Raw genomic sequence first — 23,720 nt, 5'->3', positions numbered from 1 at the left:
GTCCAAACAGGGTCCAGCACGAAAAGATATCCCTGCCCAATCATGAATGTTTGTTCTAAAAAGAATTATGACAGCAAGAACAACACTAAGGATTAAAATGAAAATAATAACGGTACAGACAGGCAGGCAGCCAGACAAGCATGTAAGTTTGTACTTATCTATCTTTATGAAGTGTATCATTGACATAATGCATTCCACAAACCCTACATTAATCGTCACCTTCACAGCTAATTATGAAATCAAGAGCTCTCTTCCCCTCCCCCATCCTCTCTCTCTCTCTCTCTCTCTCTCTCTCTCTCTCTCTCTCTCTCTCTCTCTCTCTCTCTCTCTCTCTCTCAAAAATTGCTGAACCTGTCTGTTAAACAGGATTTTAACTTATTGGTGTCAAAGAGCATTTTCACTTCAAGTTGAGTTTTGTTCTTTCAAAACATAATAATCAATGAAAATTAAATGGTGATAATGAGAAGAATTAAAGGGTCATAACACAGAATGGAACCATTTATTACCCATTTATCCAAATAACTCATCATAAAATCATTTATGGTCAACGGAAAGACAGAAAGCTACAGGAGTTTTAACAAAACACCGTAGGGAACAGTTATGATCAAAAGTGATTGATGTAATCCTGTAACAGTAAAGGAGAGATACTTTTTTTTTTAAAATCCAAGAGTGAGAGTAAAACACTATTCTACTTATAGCTTAGTTCTAAGGGGCAGAGAGGATTGCTGAACAATCCTTAGCTCCCTCTTATGTCTATGTTCTGCAGTAAACAAAATATCAGTTTGTCTTAAAAAATTAAGCACTTGTGATAATCTAACATGCACATAAAACACATGCAAGAGGAGCTAAATCAAAACAAGCACAACCACGAAATTTAAAAAAAAAATACCAAAAGACTGAAATACCACAAACTATTGAAATTCCCCACAAAATACGTCTGAAAAAGAAATTTAAAAAATGACAAAACAGAACAAATTCTGAAACACATCAAACACCAACTTTTATTCCAATAGGATAATACCATAATGATGACCTCACCATAAAGCAGGGAATAAAAAAAGAAAATATAATGATAACCACACAGTTTTAGTTTTCCCCCTAAATTATGTTTTTTTTTTAATTGTACATCCAGCAGTAGCATAAATGCATTTATTTATTTTATTATTGCAGTAATAGTAACAGTGACATACAAATGTGTGCACTTGTAAAGGAAAGGGACATTTTCCATCATTATTTGGTCCCTGAGATTTACCATAACAAAAAATTGCAACAATGTTTGTTAAAATTAACAGCACCTCAACGTGTAACAAAAAAAACAGCTTAATGCTTTAAATGAGCAGAAGTGGACTTTTGTTTTTCTGGTTAGAAAATTGTTAGAGGTGACATGAACTCACTGACGGAGAAGCAACACTAAGATATTGCAGTAAACAGTGTTTCCCATTAAGTAATACTGGCCTTTTAAATCCATTTTCATAAAAAAAAAAATTATCTCAGACATTTATTAGATTGCACATGGATATATGAAAACACAGGGCTGTGTAAATATCAAAGAAATCGACTTATGATCACCTGAATACATCATTGGCTAATGTGTTATTGCTCAAGCTTCCTCTTCTGTTGCATATTCAGGTTAGATGGGTTGGACAGACACGGAGGAGTGTTTGGGGTTGCATATGTGTCAAATCCAGTTAAGAAGCAAACCCACAGGCACAAAACGTCAAATATAATGACACTGTCAAATAAGTTGCCTTGACTTGTGTAAGTTATGAGGTCATCTCCGAAAAAGGTGTAAAGAAAAGCTTGAGAACACTGTAATAAGACCTCATTAAAATACCTGCCGGGTAATTGATCCTGCCGTCTTTCGGGAAGTAATAACTGCTTTACTGCTTACATGCAGGTTTCCAAAAGAGCTGTGAGGAGGTCCCCTCAAAACTCGGTCGCCACTTTTTCCTTTACGACGTCACGATTCTTTCCATTTCTTGTGCAGTCTTTGGAAGATCATCAACAGGCCTGGCGCTGGCTTTCAGACGCTGGGAGAAGATAAATCACATAAAAGCAGAGTTTCAGATTTCCTGTGTCTGTAATGTCACTTCCACCATAAAGCAATAAGGTAACCACTGACCTGCCAGAGGGTCCCATCTTTCTTGGCCACTTTGCAGATCATAGTGATTGGGATCATGATTAGAGAGGAAGACGCCAGAAACCAGCCTATCCCATACCCCCACCAAGGGAACACGTAGGAGTTGTTGAACTTAATGGGGGTGTATCTGACACTCAGGAATATCAAAGTGCCCTGTTCAAGGGTGAAAACAATGATGATGATCATCAATACATATCCAATCCAACTCCATCCAAACTGCACTTCAAACACTTACAATGCAAGTCAGAGGGGTGCCGTACATCCAGCTGTATTTGATCAGCGCGTGAGGTTTGTACCCGATCATGTCTGCAATGTTGCCACAGAAGCGCTCCGAACCTGCAGGCGCCAGGCGGTGAAGCGACCTCGGCGTCAGTTTGCACAAATAGTATGCGAGGGAGACTGTGCAACTGCAACTCACCATAAACCCATCCAATAATCGACGACTGGAAGATCGCCAGCAGAAGGAGAGCAGGGCCGCTGCATACGTAGTGATCGAAGATCATCAGAAAGTACATGCCGGCCTAAAATGAGGACACAAAGGTGGACCTCATCGGAATGTTCGGGTGGCGGATCTTCGACGTGTGTATTCGCTCGTGTCACCAGTGGTGGACAGCTGTATCTCACCTGAGAGACTAATAACTGTCCCACCACGTAGGAAGAGGCGCAGATCAGGAACAGAAGGACCTCTCTGCGGTAGCCTTTTCGCATATACGCGGGGTAAATGTCCGATAGGGAGGTTACGATGCTCTCAAGTGCAATAAACTGCAGATAATTATGGGAGACGTGTGAGGACAAGCGTGAGAATGTGAAAACTCCGCAGGGATGTCCCAGGTAAATGTCAAACTGGGAACTGACCTGACCATCCACTCCTAATAGGACAATCATAGAAAAGAAGCAGACGGACCAGAGCTGAGGCCAGGGCAGAAGGGTCACTGCCTGTGGGTAGACTATGAAGACAAGCCCAGGACCTGCAGCGTAAAGTCAACCATCCATGTTTGCAACGTCATAAAGAAAGCTATAGAGGTCAAACTGTTTGTTCTTTTAATACATCCATTTGCATATTCATTGAATAAAGACATTAGTAAGTCAGATAGCCAGCGCTCATGTTCTTTTTGAACTCTTTGGATTCCACAGTCCTACCTGAGTCAGCGACTGAAGCGATATCCACTCCCTGTTTTTGTGACATGTATCCAAGAATGGAGAAGATGGCAAAGCCAGACACAAAACTGGTTCCGCTGTTCAGCAGGCAAAGAAAGAAGGAGTCTCTGCAATTCAGGAACAATCCAGGGTCAATGATATTAGAGGCAGAAAATCAACTTAATGCAACAAAAATTAAAGCTGAAATGAAAGTAAGAATCACCCACAGAGCTGAATGACTAACAAGTGGGCGATCCTGTGTGCGTGCGTGTGTGCGTGCATGTACGCTTCAGTGAGGACAAGAATGGGTGATCACTTTGGTCAAAGGAGGACATTTTGTCTTGTCCTCCCAACCTCAAAGGGCTGTTTGAGAGTTACGACTTGGTTGTAAGGCTAAGGTTTGCCGTTGCTTGAGGGTTAGGGCAGAGTCGGGGTTACGCGTTTAGCTTTGGTTCTTAGGTTTAGCACGAGGTGTGGAGGAATGTGTTTTACCAGACTCCTTATAATGATGAACACACGAACATGAATGCACGCGTGTGTCTGTGTGCGTGCCTGCCTGCCTGTCTCTCTAATCCCATTAATTAATACCATGCCAAAAGGTAAGAGTATGACAGATGTTTTTCCTTACTACACATGTTTTGTCTCCTACTTGCCAATTGCCATCTTGCCAAATATATAAGTTTTTGTATTTTTTCCCAAGCTGTTCAGTTCAGGGAGTATTCTGGGAATGTTTTCAGCCCTGCTAACAGACTGCACAGGCTCCACCGTACTGCATGTTTCCTCACCTGTAGCAGTTGTTCCTGTAATCGTTGTAGCTGCCAAGTGTAGTCAGGCAACCCAAACATATCGCGTATGAGAAAAAGATTTGGGTTCCAGCATCAGTCCACACCTGCAAACAAGTAAAATAACAATGGCAAAAAAGCTTATGTGTTGCTTTGCAATGAAATACGTTATGGTGATGAGGAATGTGGGCTAATCGGGACCTGTGGGTCAGCGAGTCGAGTGATGTTGGGGTAAAGGTAATGCTTGATTCCAAAGAGAGCTCCGGGAAGCGTCAGTCCTCTGACCAGCAGCACCGCCAACATGATGAAAGGGAATGTGGCCGTGACGTACACTGCCTGTATTTGAGCAGAAAGTTGTTTTCAAAGGCAAGAACCCTGCACTTGGATTTGTTCTGGCCACCTCTTTGCTCTTAAGCCCTACCTTCCCTGTGGATCTCACTCCCTTCCAGATGCAGAAGTAGCAGATCACCCAGGCCAGGAGGAGGTACAACGACAGCTCCCACTGTACGTGTCCGATCTCCTCTATACCAGAGGACACGTTAAGCACCCGACGTCTAAAAGGACCGATGCAAACTAACAATTAGAATGACTTCATTCATGTCACAACGTTAAGATCATATATAAATATTTCAGATTAGAAATACATCAAGCAGCACTTGGGCGACAGATTTGGGTAGTTTTAGTTTTGTAGGCGTTGTAAATGAGTTAAGCAGACAAATCATTCTCTCATTAGACTCTTCAGCACATATAATCCCCTCTCTACTAAAACCCCCTGGGGAGGGGGTGCATTTATTAAAGCACTCCCTGGCAACAGTGCTTTCTCTTTCCCTGATGCCAGGGACCTCTGGCTCCATAATACATCAGCTGCAAATGTTCACGCACATTTTTTCTTTACAGTTTAAGTACAAGTCCTGGCAGAGTGAGGTATATTTACACCAACAGCTATTCAGCCTGTGTTCAGACAACTTCCTTTCTAAGTTGCGGTTAAGACGCCGCCAGGAACTGTTAATTTTGTGATATTTTAATGATGAAATCATTTGCCTGTTTCAGGTTTTAAATGAAATATCACAGTTGTTAGTTGGGTGAGGACTCTTCTCTTATCGGAGATTTTATAGGTGAATAGTATGTTTAAAATCAGCCTTATAATTAAAAGAATTCATTTCCTAAGTAGATTAGGTTTGAAAACTATATGTAAAATGAGAGAAGGACTTACTGCCAAAATTCTTGTACAGATGATGATGAATTTACAGGAGTTGACCCGTTTATGCTGACATTGTAGTTCAGCACCACACAAGATTCTGAAATAGCACAGTATGATTAAAGACACCAACATGTACAGTATTTCACATTTCAGGCAGATTCCACAGCCCATGTCTGTGTATGGAGTTCTTACACTACCTGTGTTCCATGTGTTATTACAGCTGGCCCATGGCAGAGTCCCAGAGAAGGATGAGAAAAGGTAAAAAAAAGCCCAAGCTAAGATCAGGATGTAGCTGACGGACCCATAGAATAGGATCATTTGGCTTGTGTATCCCATGCCTGGAAACAAAATAAGGTCAAAATTAAAATGGAATTACTTGCAAAATCTGCATCTGAAGCAGCTGCATTTAACCAAAGATGAATAAATGTAATAACATTTCAAGAAACGGGTGGGTTAAATCACTCTCCTTTGATTCATGAAAGCTCTTTTGTTGTTTTTTATGCACAAACAGGATTGAAAATGTGATGAACCCCGAGGATTTACAAAATTTGAATGGGAGGAGTGGTGGTGGCACAATTCAGCTATTGGATTCATGAAAGGACTTGTCTACATGAAAATGCTCTTATAAACACAGGCGCCTTTGGCACAGGTGGGAGGTGCGACGGTACGGCCGTGATTCACACGTTCATTCTATATATAAAAAGAGTTTATAACGTGGGCAATGGTTCAGGGTGGAACGGTGCCCAGGTACCATATAAGTCCTGTATTTTTTAATGAAATTAAAGTTCACTTTAAGACTTTATGCACCATCTACCCAACAAATATAGATTTTTCATTCATAGATGCTGAGGAAAACCTGAATCTCTAAACCACCTTATTTTACTCTAATCAACTTAAATCCACTGAATTTCTTTTCCCATTTTACTCTCTAAATGTTTTTCTATGTCGGAGTGATTGTTTTGTGATTCTTTAATAAATTGGAAAAAGAAAATTGCACTGTGTTGTGTTGCACTGTGTTGTGTTGCACTGTGTTGTGCTGTGCTGTGTTGTGTTGTGTTGCGCTGTGTTGTGTTGCGTTGTGTTGTGTTGTGTTGCGCTGTGGTGCGCTGAGCTGTGCTGTGTTGTGTTGTGTTGCGTTGCATTGTGTTGTGTTGCGCTGCGTACAGCCCTGCCACATCTCACCTTCAAATAAGGGGCAAATCTTCCTCCAGCACATGATCCCCCCTTGGCTGGTGTACTGGCCCAATGCAGTCTCCAAAATAAACAAAGGAATGCCACAGGACACAAGAAACAGGAAATAAGGAATAAGGAACGCCCCTGAAAATGTACAGAATCAGAAATGTATGTTGGAATTTTTGTTCTCCCAAAAAAATGCTGTGTTTACAATAAATTTAAGGGTACACAAAGTTTAAATTATGTCACAAAATTAAGAATCTTTAAGCAAATATTTATTTTCAAAACAAAGATTTAGGGTTTCCTTAAACATAGAAATTAATTAATGGGGATTACTGAAGGGTTTATTTGATGCCTTCGCCTTATGCCATCCTTCTTCTGTATTTCCCTTTTCCCCACACCAGACACAAGAGAATCATTCTCTGTCTGAAGTGAAAAACACTGTGCCTCCATCAAACTTAGCTAATTGCACACACACACACACACACACACACACACACACACACACACACACACACACACACATGTGCCATTTGAATCAAACTTGTTCCACTATTAAAGCTGTGAGGTATTTATGGGCACACATAAATCAACAGCCCCACCTTTATCAATGTACGCTTGATTTTATGTAGGTTATTGTTCCTTGAACAGGGACGCTCAGTACAAAGGAGGGCTCTAATTTCTCTCCCTGCTCCCTCCTCCACAGGACACTAAAGAATGGGATTAAAAAATGTGAGCGCGCCTTTGTGCGCCAGTCCCTCCTGCGGTTACCATCAGCAAAAGGCGGTTTTCCCGCTGTTTCTACAGACCAGAAGGACGATCGGCTGCGCAGGACTGAGAAAATCTCAGGATTATTTCAGTTTACTTTTCATCCTTCATAGGAGGTTAAAGGAAAAAGCTTTGAAGGCGATTACAGTTGTTGTGGAACAGGTGAAATCTTTTTGCTGACATATTTTTTCCCCAGTAGCTACAGTTCTTAGTAAATATCATTTTTAAACCTGCTTGTATTTTACTGAATGTGCCAACGAACCAGAAATATTATAACTATTATATCACATCAGGTTCAGTATGAAATAAATGATCTGACACCTTGTTCAACCTGTGGGAAAAGGGGTGGGGGGAGGGTAGAAATATTCGAGCAAATTTTAATCACATTTTCTCCACCTATTTAGACTGGTGCATCTTCAAATTTCTATTTTTTTCCCCATTTTATTTAGTTTTTAAATTGTACAGGTCTATGTGGGTTGAAGGACAAAATAAAACAAAAAAGACTCAAAGACAGTGCTGAGTTAATGAAATGATGTAAAATCACATTTTTCTTCACAAGTGAAATCGAGGTGATGAAAAGCTGAACCTTACCTCCACCGTTCCTGTAGCACATATAAGGAAATCTCCACACATTTCCAAGACCAACAATGGCACCAGCCACGGAGAGAAAGAACTCTCTTTTGCTCTCCCATTTGCCACGTTCCTTCACAGAGTGTGAAGAAGCCTTCAGGGGAAGGACGCAGAGCCGGTACAAGAAGTCTGCCATGCCTCTCAGGGTGATGAAGAGTGAGGGCTCCAGGAGTTTTTAAACATGCCAAACTGGGCCTGCCTGATGTGGTTTTTGTAACTGGTTACCAAACTGAGTGACGGTATATTCTAATTTTGGCCACAAGGTGAAGCTGTGCATGTACGCTAACATAAAAAGGATTACTTAATAAGAACTGAAGGGTAAGGGGGGGGCATTAGAAAACAATTTGGGGAGTAAGAACATAGCTGAGTTTTATGATGCATAAGTTCACATTCAGTGTGTGCGTGAAATAACTTAAATTAGTCATGGATAAGGTCATTGAGGGTGTGTGTGTGTGTGTGTGTGTGTGTGATATACATGGACACAGTTAAGTGATGGGTTTTAAAGTTTTATTTTTATATAGATAAATAATAACAACTCCCGATACTACTATATTTAATTCCATCACTATTCTTTACATCATTAATCTTGAACACTTGCAGAGTTCACTTTAAACCCGTCAGCCTGAGAGAGATAAAAGCAACAAAGCCATTCCTGGCAGGTGGAAAGGAATTCAACTTGCATAATTTGGGGTAGTTCAATATTTGAAACTCACAGCAGGGGGCTCCCTTGGGCCTGTCATGACCCTCCCATGGAGTTCAAAGTGTTACTAAGCTTAATGTTTGCATGCACAAATCATGATCTTGCCTGTCAGAATGGATTTTCTTTCAGGTGGTTTATGACACACGCTATAACCAAGGTGCATCCATCTTTAAATAACTTTACAATGCAATGACCATGTATGTATGTATGTATGTATGTATGTATGTATGTATGTATGTATGTATGTATGTATGTATGTGTATGTATGTATGTATGTATGTATGTATGTATGTATGTATGAGTTGTAAAATGTGTGACATTTTAAATCATGTATCAAAGAGCGTAGGTAACAGCGGACATGACATAGAAAGGAAATGATGCTATACTGTCTTTATTCTTGTCCAGCAAGGGCTTTGATTTGTGCTTTGATTCCACTCTCCAACAACTCAATGACAGTGATTTAAATGTGAACTTTCAGCTGGGTTTAAGAAAACCTTTGCATAGAAATGACATTAACATATGCAGGGAGGTGCAGTATTTATTTACGGTAAGTTGTGTTTTTCCCCCCACAGCAAAGAACAGCAGAGCTGATAGACAAATGAAGACCCAAAATAAATCTGAGAAAGCCTCCCAAAGATCTCACTGAGGCAAAGAAACACAATACTGAGCTGATTCCCTGAACTCAGCACAGCAGTAACAAAGAAACCATCCCAAGAGCTGGAAACTCCTGGAAAAGCATGTCAAACTATCAGTGATGCCAAGACATTTCATACGAGTATTATGAACAGGCCTTATACTCATTATCAAAGTAATCTGTCTGCTTTGGCCGGAAGAGCAGGATTTAGACGGCAATGTGGCATTTCTTTAGCACCCACTGCACAAACGCTGAAAGACACATTGTAGCTGTTTGGTTGCATACTGGGTGTTTCTAACTTCTTTCAGGAAGTCAGGAAAGTGCCTCGTTTTTCATCAATAAGCCAAACTATGTAGCAGTTAGTTTCACTGCTACTACTAAACCAAATAAAGTAAAAGAATAACAATAGTGTAGTGCGGGTACATTTGATGTATAGCCAATAAAAACAAAGATGTACAGGGGAGTCGTGTGTGTACTCTTTTATATTCTTATCTATATCATTTATAAGACAGGAGTTAAAAACAAAGCATGATCACATTAGTTATTAGAGGAGCTCAACTATTTAGTAGACAAATGAGCACAACTCACCCAACACTTCTGCAGCCTAATGTGCAGCCAAAAGCCGCATGTTTGGATTTAATAAAACACTTAATTAATGACATTTAGTACATGTAAGCTTTGTCCAAAATTATTTTTAGTGCACTCATTGTATCCTATAATTGTGAAAAACAGTGCTCCCTAACGAAGCATTACATCCCATCATCTTTTGCGGTCACGTGCGAGATGCTAGACTGAGGTTAATTATTGATATTAAGTTAATTATTAAGGGCACAGTAGTAGATCAAGAAAACAAATGATGCGTGAGTGTTTTATCTGTAGTGCTTAGTAGGGAGAAAAAAAATAAATTAACCAGCACCAACGTTAATCTGGTATGTCGCTGTATAAAGTGCACTGGTTTAAAGTACAAAAGCAGCTTATCTGTTAGGGCGCTACATGGTGCACTCAATTCAACCCCCAATATAGTGAGCAGGGAATAGGGAACCAGGAGGAGGCTTGGAAACAGCTTTTGTGTTTTGTAGCAGTTCAGTTGATCTTAGCTTATGCGGCACTGAATCATAAAGCATCTATACATTAGCTAATATCAGCACTGGGGTGGCTAATATTAGGACTATCCGCAATGGAACAATATAGAAGGAAGGACAAATAAATTGCATAATATTGCCTTTTATCCATGAAACAGTAGCTAACAGTACAACAGCCCGAGTCAAAACAAAAATCGGATTCTGTATTTATATGATCTTTGATAACTTTTAAAATAAAATTAATTTAAAAATATGCTGGTTGCCAAACTATTGGTCTACTGCAAACAAGAACTGTGCCTCTATATTTTCTCTTCCTGTGACAAGATTTAATCACCTATAGATCCACATGTAAACTTACACACGACACACACGCATGGACACAGGCACTGCAATTGTAACCATAAGCTGCCAATGTAGGTAAAATGTAAGCGCTTACCCCTGTTTTAAACATATTTCATAGAAAACAAGGCAAACAGTGGAGGAATTGAAGGTAGAATAGATTTATCTAAGAGAAACACATTTACATTACAGATAACTGACTAAGAGTTAATTTGAATTGAAAATACCTGTGAAACGGATGTTTGGATGGAACGCTGTCTAAAAATCCACAATTTTTTAGTTGAGACATTGACACCTACCCCAACTATTTTGTGCTGAATACAACTGATGGAGAAGCCCAGCTGGAAGACAGAATAATTTATTGCCTGTCACATGTTCTTTAAACTGCTTAAATTGTAAAATCCTGACGGTATCGACTTTGTATTACAAATGTACCGAAATGTTTTTGTTGTTTTTAGATCTGTGTCTCCATCTCAACACCGCTCGGCTTATATTCATTGTCAGCTGTACTTCTGGTGTCTGGGTTCAAAGGGAACTGCTCCGGTTGATTTGCTTTGCAGCTCGTCTCGCCTTTAGGTCGGCAGAGCTCCCTGAGGTTCTGCGGGTACAAAGTTGTAATACAGCATTTTCACAGCAGCAGCTGGCAACACATCCTGAGAAAACCCATCCTACAGGTCATGAAAACCTGCCAAGGGTGTGGAACCCTGGGCATCATGTATCCATTGTGTGTACATATCATGAATAAACTGTGGAATTTGCCCCGGGGAACAGCTGGCTCTCTAGCAGAAAGAAGATCAGTAAAATTTAAAAATTGCCATAAAGTTGTCCAGAATGCAATAGGAACTCTTATTGTGTTTTTATGTTTAGTTCTGTCATATTTGGAAAATGTGCAAAAAATGATTAATGCCTGCCTTTTGTATTGAAATGTTGTGGATACCCATTGTATTTTTTTATTTTTTATCCCCCAAAATGTGGCTTTTATTCACACTGAATGTTTTGGCCACAGAGAGCTTAAGACTAATCTAACAGGAAATTGTGATGCACTGAGTAGTGGTGGTTTCATTGCTCTTGAGGCTGACGCTAGGTCTTGCAGGATAAACGTGGAGGCTACACGGGACGAATTCGCTCTGATGGGGAATTTGAGGGAAAAACTTGCAGTTTTAACTGATCGTGAAAGCAGCAGTTTCCCCAGGTTGACACGAGACAAGTAACAGGAGTCAAACCATTTTAAAAATGCTGGGAAACAAACCACACATGTATGCGGCACAAACACAAACAGAGCTCACATGGAGAACCCTTTACTTATTTCCCACATTGTCAGGGGTCATTACAGTCATGCTGAGTATTTTTGTCCAGCGTGGTAGACATGTGCAGCTGCATGTCCTTCACAGGCATGTCTGGGGAATCCATCAATAAACAAAGGCTCCTTTTTAAAAGTGCCAGTGGGTTGGATACTTGGGCGACACAAAGTGCAGGATTAGCTCACTGGGAACCTATTAGAGACTGTGACATTGAGAAAAATGAACAAAATGTTTTGGACTTAATCAATTTGTTGTTGTTGCTTGTCCCTCTGTTACTATTGAGAGGCCAACCCGCCCCCCACCCACCCTGTGTGGTGCATTCACTCCCCATTTTAACATGTTAAGAAAGGTACTGAGGTTTGAATTGGTTTTTGCACATACCTGCCATACTGTGCCTTTCATATGAATCACTTTAAATAGGATCCACAGAGGAACCACGAGAACACAGAAAAGCCCCAGGAACCAGCCCAGAGCATAGGCCCAAGTGGGGTAGATGTAGGTCTTGTTAAACCTGAGAGGCTTGTAAAGCACCACAGAAGAGATGAAGGTACCCTGCATGGGGAGGACAGCAGACATCATTTGGGATACAAAGACTTCTCCCTGGACACCTTTATTTTTGGCCAAAGGCACTGAATTTCTGAGTAATGGGTGGTAAATCTAAGGCAGGCTGGATGCAGGGCTTTCAACATAGATTTATGACGAGCAATCTGACGACTTGTCGATTGAACTGATCAAAAACTGGGTTTTTTTATAAATGAAATGCACCTAAAAGCATTAATAGAATGGTTTAAATAACCTCAACTGCAATAAAGTGGTTTAATAAACTAACACAGACTTAAACCAAAATACAAGTCAATTATAGATGTGGATGGATGGATGGATGGATGGATGGATGGATGGATGGATGGATGGATGGATGGATGGATGGATGGATGGATGGATGGATGGATGGATGGATGGATGGATGGATGGATGGATGGATGGAGTCTCTCACCATACAAACAGTGGGGGTAATGTAGAGCCAACAAATCTTTATAAAAGACGAAGGACGATAACCGATCATCTTTTCAATGTTGTCATACAGACGATCTGCGCCTGGTAGGTAAAGGGGGGGGGTTACACCACACATTTGTTCTTATTCCATTTATATCACTGTTGCTTTTATTCATTCAAACCTTTACATTAATCATACTGTAGTATATTAAAAAGCTTCTGCTTGGGCATGTTTCCACCAAGACATAAGGTATGCTTATCCAATAGAACAGCATCTGGTGGAACCCCAGATTGAAGTCACAATAGGTGACATGGATCAGTCATTCATTTTCCTGCATTATTTGGTTTTAGTTTCTGCTCAATACCAATGTGAAGGAGCATTCTATGAACTCACCGTATATCCACCCCATTCCAATGGACTGCAAGACTGAAAGAAGAAGAAGGTTGTTCCCGCTGCACACATAATGGTCAAAGAGCTGAAGAAAATACAGGCCTCCCTGGGGGGACAGGGAAATTTGCTGCACAGGTCAAAGTATTAAGAACAGGGTTTCATTCCACTTCAATGACATTATCTCTATTTACATCACTTTGCTAGACATAGCAATCTGTCACACCCATCTTTAGCACTGGAAAAACACCTTGGAGTGGTTTATACTAATAGCCAAGAGCCTGTAATGTTCCCGAGACACAGCATACTGGGGTTTGGTAGCCAAAGTAAGGAAATAAAATTAACCATTTTTCAAATGAATTACCCCTAATTTTGTCTAGTGGGACCAGTTAAAACAAAAGGTGTGTAGCAGACGCACAGAATTCTGACCTCTGTGACCAGTAGAAGGCCGAGGAAGAAACAAACAGAGCAGAGGCCAAGAAGCAGCAGCTCTCGCCGATATCCCTTTCGGAACACGGTGGGGAACATGTCAGTCACTGAAGTCATGAGGCATTCCAGGGTGACAAACTGCAACAACGAATAATGGTTTAAAACTCATGAAAAACAGGGAGTTTAATATGAAACCTGCTGTTTATCCCACCTGTGTATCCGCACCCAACAAAATGACCATGATGAAGAAACATACAGACCATAGCTGAGGTAAAGGCATCATAGCTACTGCACGGGGATAGGCGATAAACGCCAGACCAGGCCCTGCATTAAAGAACATAAAATCTCTTTAAATGATGCAGCCTAGGTTATTGTTTCATCTAGAAGAAAAACTGAAAACTTGCTTGAATGGGTCTTTATTGTGCAGACAAAGTCACAGACAAAGAGACTTCTTAAAACAGGCTGGAATGCATGAAGCGTGCTTTGTCTTTCTTTTGGTATTTGGAGTCTGATTTTATGATTCTGCTAAAATCATTAATGCGCTCTATGACCGCTGCTTAAGCAGCTCTCACTCCCCATTTCCTGTGGTTGTGAGATCTATCTCCATCTGCAAAAGGTTTAAATGATAGTTTGTTTTTTCTTGTTGTTTTTTTCTGTTTGGCAATGCAGCAGTGTTTAAATGATTAAGGAAAAGTACAAAAAGTGAAGCAATTGGCCAAAACTATGACACAAGCTGTTTTGAAAGTGTTTTTCAAATGCACAGCAGAACTTAATAAAGGGAAATCTCTGTTTTGTCTGTTCTAGCTCTCTTTTTCTTAACCTACTCTGCACTCCAGGGTTAGGTTTAGGGTAGTTGTCCTAACTTTGACAGTAACATTTATATGGTGCTCCTACCTGAGGCAGCCACCTCTGAAATGGGCAGCCCTTGTTCATATGACATGAAGCCCAAAACGGAAAAGATTGCAAACCCAGCCACAAAGCTCGAGCCGCCATTGACCAAACACAGAACGAAGGTGTCCCTGTGGAAACAAAGAGGCCAGAAGGGTAATTCATCAGAAGAACAAATCATTTGTGTCATCAATGTTATGGAAACAGGAAAAAATTGGAGTTGGGTAAATATACTGTGAGAGCTGATTACTGTTTAGAAAGAATTCTCATAGGGGTTTATTTGAGAAAAGCACATAAACACACTTCAATCTAAGGCTAATCCATGGTTTCTTTGGCAGATGCAGAAGAAAACAGGGGGCGCTTACCTGTAGCAGTTATTGTTGAACTGATTGTAACTGCCGAGGGCTGTCAAAGTCCCCTGACAAATCCCGAAGGAGAAAAGCACCTGTGCACCTGCATCCATCCACACCTGGAGCACGTACAGTCCTAGCATTAGCCATTTAAATCAAACGGGAATGCATAATGACAAAACATGTTTTATAGCAGCCCCTGGCCCGAGAGGATTCGGCTGAAAGGTCGCGTTTATGGGGAATGTTTGACTTCACCACTTACTTGAGGGTCCACCAACCTTGTGGGATCAGGATACAAGTAGAAGGCCAAGCCGTCTTTGGCTCCGGGCAAAGACAGTCCTCGGGCCAGCAGGACCACGAGCATCAGATAGGGGAAGGTGGCGGTGAAATAAACTACCTGGCAACACAAGAGAGAAGGGGGAGGATCAGCCCTCCATGCTGTATCAAGAAGAGCAACAGGTGAAAGGTCAAGGTGAAGAGCGCAGCCTTAGAAAATGACTCATAAACAAGTCTTTGATTTTAAACATGACACATGTATGAATTGCGTGAAGGTAAATATCGCAGAAATAGATGAATAAATAAGTGAAAAAGTGAAGTCTCAATGTGTCTGTAGATTTCAGGCAAGCGCTCTGAAAACAATTAAATTCTACCAGCATTACATAACGATGTGAAATTGTTGCTGCAACATCTGTAATGCATTGAAAAGCAATATTCTAAAATTCCCACACAGCAGGATTTTAATGTCCCGCAGCGTCATGTTGGACTGTGCTTTGTTTCCATTTGCAGAGTAATGACAGCCGGTTGAAACATAGTACAAAAGGCAATTGATAAGGTCTTAATTCTGTAGGCTGTAGCGCCACCTCGCAAGGCTGTTGCACATTTCAAGCGTGGACTTTTCTGCAGTGCCTTCAATTTAGATTCCATTGGGTCATTAATATAATTTTAAAAATATGCATAGAAATGCAGAGAGGAATATAAACCAATGAGAGATTGTGTATATCGGAATTAAAATGGCAACTAAAACAAGTTAAGGAAATGAAAATAATATAAAACCTCTCCAAAACAAAGGATCAAAGTATGTTTTTTGACCAATAATGATGCATTGCCTCACATTAAGTTTGATATAAAAAGGGTGCGAGGTTAACAATGGTGGGCAAGAGGAGTTAATAAACCGCAGCTATATATGAAATCTTAGGGGAGGAAAATATCCAGTTAAAGTTTGAATTGCTTAGGCAGTAACTTTACCAGAAGTTCTGTTAGGTTTTACAGAGCAAGAAAGTGATATGAGAGTGGCCCTGCGGTAGGTTGGTGGCAGTAGCAATACAGCAGGGAGAGGTGCCAGAACACCTTCGGGGCACTCCTGAACTGAACCAAATGCTCACACCCCCCCTGCAATGAGCTGGAGACTCATTCAGGTGTGTACCCTGCCTTCGCTCATGAGCAGCTTGCACCCTACAGGTGACACAAAAATGTCAATGTCAATTCTCCCCCTGTACTTTTCACATCATCTCATAAGTTGCCTCAGTAAAAAAAATGGATTTTTACAGGCTACAAATTTTCCTGAACTATCAACAGCTATTTTGAAATTGTTATTGAAAGACCTTTTTTAAAAAAAAGCTTGCACATTATTCAGAAATGTATGAGATGCTCAGAGCCCGTGCTTGTCCTAAAGAGAAAATGTTGTGGCAATTTACTATTAATTACGATGTTCAGAGAGTCAAAGTCCAAGTTATTGTTGTGAGTTTTATTTTTAAACACCCTTTGCATGCAAAGTGAAGACGGAGATAGAGTGTAACCAACTGTTGCTCCTGCGGAGGCAGTGCGGGAGGAGCAACAATAATAGTCACGACTTGTTCAGAGGAAACTTACTGACAGCCTACAAGAGAGCTATTGGAAAAAAACAGCTTGGCCACATCCAACCATCAAGCTAAGACAAGAACAGAACATAATGAAGGACTTGAATGAAGCAACCATCACCTTGGCATGGAATTTCGAACAGTTGGTGAGATTGGCTCACATGATCCCTTAACAACAATCACATTAAACACAATAAACCTGATATGGGAATACCAGCTGGCATAGTGTTTACTGGTGATGGAAGCTATCTGAGGAGAGAGGCACAAGAGAATGAGGGTGATGTGGGTCCGGAGGAATCCCATATCTCCTCCTTGACTATTACAAGAAACCAACATGACATCACCATCTTTGCGTGACCATAAAGATTCACAGACTCCATGCCAGCCATCACTCTCAGGCAGCAATGGGGTTGAGTAGGAATGTTGTGTTACCAACAAGAAAACCCCCTGGGAAGACTGGAGACTGAAGAGGTGCAGGACAATGAGCCAAATACATTTTGGCAAAGCGCAAGAAGGAAGTTTAGTAGGCACAGTACAAACATTCACAGGCCAATGTTCACAACGGGCCCTCAAGATCCGGAGGTTGCTGAAAAGAACAGCCACAAAAACATGACAAAACATGGTCTGTTTACCACGACTGTGACGGCCAGGATCACGGTGTGTGATGATAACATCTGGAACACCGGGTGGCCCCAGGTGAGTCATAAATGGAGGATTTGATTCAATGCTGGCCTCTTAAATGTGTGTCCTGTTTCTAGGTTTTCTTGTTGCTTGTAATTTATGGTGGGAATTTAGGTCCAGTGGAAGTTTACTTATCTGGTGTGTCACCAATTTTCTGGGTAATTAAAGGTAAAACAGAAAATTAGCTAAAGTAGTTTATTAGGAAAATTGTACACCATATTTGTCTTTGTGCTAATTGTTTGTGCAAATGACGATAAAAAAGAGCCAAAACCCTGGGGTTTAAGGGGACATCCCTGTCAACATCCCCTCTCTAGAGACATAATTTAGACTTCATTTGAAGTCCAGCTGTGGTAAATAAATATAAAGACTTAAAACATCAAATTTCCTGGTCAGAGCGAATTAGAGTCAAGCATAAATCTTCCCATTGGACTGAGTCAAAAGCCTTTTCAGTATCAAGGCTAATGAATAAGGACGATCATTTGATCAATGAAGCGCAGAGCCTGTCTCATGCATACAGGGTTCGTATGCATTTTACATCGCCTGTTTGTTCTGTGCCTCTTAGATTTATGAGATATGTTTTGAATTTGAGAGGAAAGCTGGAAAGCCCCCATCTCATATCAGGAGTGTATCCTTTTGTGTTGCTATTTTCAAATGAGGAAAAAAAAAAAGGATTCTTTATATTCAACACAATTTTCTGCAACCTTTTTGTGGTTTGCATTCCACTGATGTGTCCAAAACTTTATATTTACGGCATTTTGTCCTTATCTCCATTGCCTTAACTCCCTTTATAGGACTGTGTAACCCATTTATCTCTCTTAATCCTGAGGTTTTGGCCATGTCAGTAGTAGTTAATTCCTTCAGCCTAATGTGTAGTTACTTGCTTATGCCAATCAAAACTAAAATGTCTAACAGTATATATCATGATATAGATTCAGTGCTAACTTATACCTTCCCAGTGGATCGTACTCCTTTCCAGACACAGAAGTAGCACAGGATCCAAGCCAGCAACAGACATAAGACAAGCTCCCATCGCAAGCTACCGATGTTCTCAATCCCTTGAGATATTCCCAGAACCCGTCTCCTGAAAGGAAACACACCACCAATATGGAAAGCCTTTAAAGATCCAACAAATTGTGAGCGTTTGCTTTTCTTGATATCAGAGCATGCTTTGAACAATATGAGAAACAACCATATAATGACTGTAATAAAATTCCAGACAATGTGGAAATTAATTTGCCAAGGTTGTGTAAGAAGTCCAAAATAATATTTAACTCGCTCCTGATTATGGTTCAATGATTACTAGCATTAAGTAAATACAGGTTTCATTGTAGAAATGTTTGATACAGGATTGCAAAATTAGCTTTCCTGTGATCTTACTCTTTTTTTCCATAACCATTACGGATATGTATGATTAGCTGGACCTGCATAGCCAGTGTCCCTACTATTGCTACAGACAGCACACAAATATTTGCCAGTTTTGCCATGATGTGATAAGACATTGCTCTTGGACCTGCATGTGTCAAGTCACAGTTCATTCTAACGGTGCAAAGACAACCCAATAAAATGCCAGTAGTAGTGCAGGCTTAAAAGACTTGATTTCCTTAATTACTAAGGAGATAACCTCAGCACCCCTGAGATGTCCAATTTCTTAAAAAAACATTACTGTATCTCCAGTAACAAAGACAAATGCAGTATCATTAAATAAAAAGGTGATCAGACTTACTCCCAAAACTCTGTTGCAGGTGTTGTTGCATTCACAAGTGCAGTCCAGTTGACTGATACATTCTTTTTGTCAAACTCAACACAGTGTTCTAGGATGGGAAAGAAGTGATTGAGATCAAGCACAAAGAGGCAGTAGATTTTTCAATAATATACACAAATTTTCAGAAATACCTGGTTTCTGTCTGTATGTTCATTTTTTTTACTCTTTTTACTCTTCCTCTCTTTACTGGTTAATATTTGGTGATCACTTTCACAATTGTGTGAACACAGGGACAAGACAAAACGTGAATAAAAAAAGATGAAAATGAGATAATGGAATGACATGTTTGCTATCAATGATCAAAGTTTAGAAACAAATACAGGGCGACAGGCAGGACAGGGGCATGTACCAATTGCCACTCGCTTACAGGTAATATGCTTCAATATGCTTCAACAGAGCATCACTTAGAGCAATCACCAGTAATATTCATAAATGTAGATTACAACCCCCCATTGACTTAATCCACGTGATTGCCTGTCACAGGTTGGAATACGTAGTAGTACCCAAAAACACTGTCACACAAAGAACCCCGTAGCTCAGAGAACCCTTACATCCAGAGAGCGGAAACATCTGATGGAAGCAGAGAGCCTGCTCCCGATCCAGCCAGAATCAAGATTGCCAATTAGGCCCTCGACTGTCGGCCCGGGAGAGAAGATATTACAGCCCCTCTCCCCACTGTTAAAGGTGCATGTTGCTCTAGCAGTGTGATGAATGTCATGCACCTGTGTTCCAAGTATTCTTGCAGCTGGCCCACGGAATCTCAGCACTAAAAGATGAGAACAGGTAGAAGAAGGCCCATGCTTGGATGACAATGTATGAGACGGCAGCGTAAGCAATCACAATTTGGGTAGCGTAACCGATCCCTGAGAAGAGAGACAACATTTGATTACTGTATATTTCCATATACTCTAATACAACACACAGGATTATTGAATCAAACTCAGGAGGGACAGTCGCACAGTAACTTTCATTGATAGAACATCAAAGAAACATCAATGAAAGAACTTGACTGTTTGTAGATTTGAGAGAGGCTTCCCAGATTTGGATACCTAAACCCTCCTAACTATTCAAACATCGAACCATTTCTTTACATTGGGAGATGCAGATAGACAGATTCTCTCATTCAGAATCACGTACTCAAGACACGTAGATCAGGAGACTTGAACAGACTACTGAATCCAGGTGACGGTTAAATCACGGCCTAGTTGGAAATGGCATATATGAGTGATTTAAAATATGTCAAATGTGAAAGCAGTTCTGTAAAATCATGTTAAAAAAAAGTCAAATACATGTTATGTAAAATGAAAAAAAATGGAAGATTGTTCAATATTGGACTTTTAGAGTTATATTTTTATTCATTTACCTATAGCTATGTCCCCATGAACAGCTTTTTCTAAATATATTTGTCGCATATTATTTGGGTGCTTGGATAACTCTGAGTCTGCACTTGGGTCCTCCTAAACCTGTCCCCAAGTCGATCCTTTGGAACACATCATGCAGACTTTGTTCCCACAAATAGTATTGAAGCTGTTCATTCACTGATCCTTCCACAAAATCCTCTCTTATCAGATGATATCCTGCTAACTCGATTTTAGAATTAATGATCACTCAGCATTAGATAAATATTCAATCTACGGTATATTTTATGATTGACCAGAGCTGAGGGTGTGTTCAGGTTCATTGCTATGCAGATGACACAAAGTTCTGTTCAGCATTAAACTATGATAAAAGCCATAAATTAGGTAAGCTTCATTGTCTTTTAAAGTCATATGGTCAATGAAATCCAGGCTCCCGACAAGACTTTGACCCTTGTTGATGCCATATAGATTAGTATCACCTCCCAAAAATGTCTGTTCTCATCAGACACTGTCACCTGATTAAATATATTCACACATTTTTTTTTATAAACCTGGCACAGTTACATCGAAAAGTCCCATTAAAACCTGATGACAAAACAATAAATATCACCTATAATTATGCAACGCACACCTCATTTTCATCCAGTAAAACCCTTTAAAAAGCACCAGTTTAATGTTTACTATGAAATTCATGCACTATCTTATGACACTTGCTTAGAAAGGAAACTGTGTAGATCTTTACAAATTCTTTGTATTATAAAGCAGGAGGGAAAAAAGTCTCATTCCTTCTTTAGTCATTTTAAACACGTTTAATGCTGGGACCTCTGGAGGATCAATATTATATCATAAATGAACGATTGTAAATTATCCCATGCGTTGGGACCACATGTGAATTAAATGTTCTCCCAAAGGTGATTTATGTTATTTCAGATTCCCTTTTTATGCATAAACACACATGACACAAAATGCGTGGTGATCCTGACTGACAGATAAGCTTAGCTCCCAGTTGATGGGTGATTCTGTGGAGTGGGAACTTGATACTTGGCCCAACAGCCCTCCTAATTTTCAAATGCAAAAATAGCACCACCTCCAGCTGGTTCCCTCGGTGTAAAGTGAGGGGAGGTGGGGCTGTCCATTATATCAGTGGCTTTTACACAATGCAAGATAAGACGTTCAGCACTAACCTTCAAACAATGGGCAGAAGTACCTCCAGCAGGTAATGCACCCTTGAGATGTGAACTGTCCCATGGCGGTCTCCAGGAGGAACATGGGAATACCACAAGCCAGCAGAAACAAGACATATGGAACTAAAAATGCACCTGACGAGGGAAAAGAGACAAAAGATTTCTCTTCAGAATAACTTGCTCATATGACAAATCAGGAAAATAAACTTTTTTTCCTTTTTCCCCCCTTGGAGGCAGGTCGAGTCTATTCTCAACCAGTCCTACAAAATGCTAAAAATGTGGCTACGGATAAAGTCCTGCAGCTCACGTTCGTGGTAACTTACACCGAGCTTCGTACCTGAATTTCCACATCTCTCACGATGTTAAATGACTGACTTTTTGCAGGAGAATAGCTTGTAGATAAGAGCCAGTGCAGTATGATTGCCTTTAATGAGAACTCTTACCTCCTCCATTTTTGTAGCACAAATAGGGGAACCTCCACAGGTTTCCCAGTCCAACCAGTGTCCCTGCCACAGCGAGCAAGAACTCCAACTTGTTTGCCCACTGGCCACGGTCCAGGAGCTGTGTCTTGCTCATCAGTCTGTTATCCTGCCTCGGTGTCTCCCGGCTGCTTCCCTTGAGGAATTCCCTTGACATGGTTGGAAACAGAGCGAATCTGAGCGAAATCTGAACTGCTCCTTGTACCCAGTGTGCATTTATAGTGCTGCCAAGCCGATGCAGCTCTGAGTCAGGCAGAGACAAAACAACTCAGCTGATTGTTTGGCACTGTTCAATAGCTTTATTTAGTTCATTTAAATTACTGCATTCATGCTGAGAGGATAATCACTCGTGGAAATTTTTTTACTGGCAGAAAGCTGCATTAACACCACGTTTGAGAATTAAAGTGATAGATGCACAGTGTAAAACAAAAACATACTGAGGTACTTACCCCTCCATGACAAAACACCCTCCCTCTGGTGATCAGTATTCCTCTGAGATGAGTGTTCCGAAGATTGTTGACACTGTTGGTAATAAAGTGCAGCTACACTTTCCTTTGAATTACAGCACGAACTTCCGATGAACAGTCGGCACACATTTCTACCTCCCTTTTTTGGTTGTGGTACAGGGCTGACGTTTGCCACTTCCTTTTTGTATTTTTCCACTGAGACAAAGAGCTGCTTGAGTCACTGAGATTAGCTCAGTTGCTAACAACTAAACCAAATCAGCTGAGCCACATCTGTTTTTCAGTGGCTGTAGGTAGATTAAATTAGGTTTTTTTTGTTTTTTGTTTTTTTAGGTTTTTGTCAAGCAACATCAAAACCCCAGAAAAAAGCCCAAAACAAAATATGAAATAAAGAAAAGTGATAACAGCATTTAAAAAATCAACTGTGCACATTATCATCATAGGAGATTTCTGCCTTTTTAAAAGTTATTGAAAACAGAATTCCAAATAAAAGAGTTGTACACAGCAGTTTTGCAGCACATATATTGCCATGTTATATTATGCTTGACACAATAGCAAAACTGAAGGAGTGCAAAACCGGTGGGACGAGCACACAAATACAGGAAGCGAGACCTTAAATAAGTAATCATGTCAGCACATGTGAATGCAGTGATGATCTGGCCAAGAAAAGAGTGAAACCACAGAAGGGAGGGGCACAAGAAGCACAGGTGACACACTGATCCTGGATTAACTGATCCCATCTTTACTGTATTTTGTGTTTTTTCATGGTTTGACTGTGAGGAATTTTCCATCCTTAACCTCAAATGTTTAAAAGGTCTCTGGGACTTTCACACCTCCCACCAAAAACAAGTGGGAGGAAAAATGATTCTTATATGATTCTTCGATATGCCAACTCTGCATAGCAATTAAGTGACTTCTTCACTGTGTTGTAAGGAGACACAAGTCATGTTTACTCTATGTGTGAAATGCTTCCTTTTGTTTGTTCACCGGAAACTGAAACC

At 40.4% G+C, this 23,720-nt stretch overlaps 2 protein-coding genes across 4 annotated transcripts; both read right to left on the bottom strand.

Annotated features, from left to right (window-relative positions):
- Positions 1-485: 485 nt before the first annotated feature.
- LOC130524151 (sodium- and chloride-dependent GABA transporter 2-like) lies at positions 486-8,165 on the bottom strand. Its single transcript, XM_057029980.1, has 14 exons — positions 7,793-8,165; positions 6,443-6,577; positions 5,458-5,598; positions 5,273-5,357; positions 4,481-4,613; positions 4,261-4,395; positions 4,063-4,166; positions 3,281-3,405; positions 2,996-3,108; positions 2,765-2,902; positions 2,559-2,661; positions 2,376-2,476; positions 2,123-2,293; positions 486-2,030 (listed from the first exon to the last, which is right to left on the bottom strand). The coding sequence occupies exons 1-14, from the start codon at positions 7,965-7,967 to the stop codon at positions 1,953-1,955; spliced, it is 1,737 nt and encodes a 578-aa protein (XP_056885960.1). The 5' UTR covers positions 7,968-8,165; the 3' UTR covers positions 486-1,952.
- A 159-nt stretch (positions 8,166-8,324) lies between these two features.
- Positions 8,325-22,915, bottom strand: LOC130524146 (sodium- and chloride-dependent GABA transporter 2-like). Of its 3 annotated transcripts, XM_057029974.1 has the most exons (16): positions 22,705-22,915; positions 22,220-22,404; positions 21,777-21,911; positions 19,957-20,097; positions 19,196-19,283; positions 18,421-18,553; positions 15,198-15,332; positions 14,951-15,054; positions 14,592-14,716; positions 13,909-14,021; positions 13,698-13,835; positions 13,275-13,377; positions 12,882-12,982; positions 12,269-12,439; positions 11,022-11,184; positions 8,325-10,927 (listed from the first exon to the last, which is right to left on the bottom strand). In XM_057029974.1, the coding sequence occupies exons 1-15, from the start codon at positions 22,710-22,712 to the stop codon at positions 11,041-11,043; spliced, it is 1,824 nt and encodes a 607-aa protein (XP_056885954.1). In that variant the 5' UTR covers positions 22,713-22,915; the 3' UTR covers positions 8,325-10,927; positions 11,022-11,040. The 3 variants fall into 3 exon arrangements, with proteins under 3 accessions (XP_056885954.1, XP_056885955.1, XP_056885953.1); XM_057029975.1 differs by having other exon boundaries at positions 8,325-12,089; XM_057029973.1 differs by having other exon boundaries at positions 8,325-11,184.
- Between the last annotated feature and the right edge of the window lie 805 nt (positions 22,916-23,720).

Source organism: Takifugu flavidus, chromosome 4 (genome assembly GCF_003711565.1).
Source record: "Takifugu flavidus isolate HTHZ2018 chromosome 4, ASM371156v2, whole genome shotgun sequence".
Classification (NCBI taxonomy): domain Eukaryota; kingdom Metazoa; phylum Chordata; class Actinopteri; order Tetraodontiformes; family Tetraodontidae; genus Takifugu; species Takifugu flavidus.
This window is presented reverse-complemented; position numbering and strand designations above follow the sequence as displayed.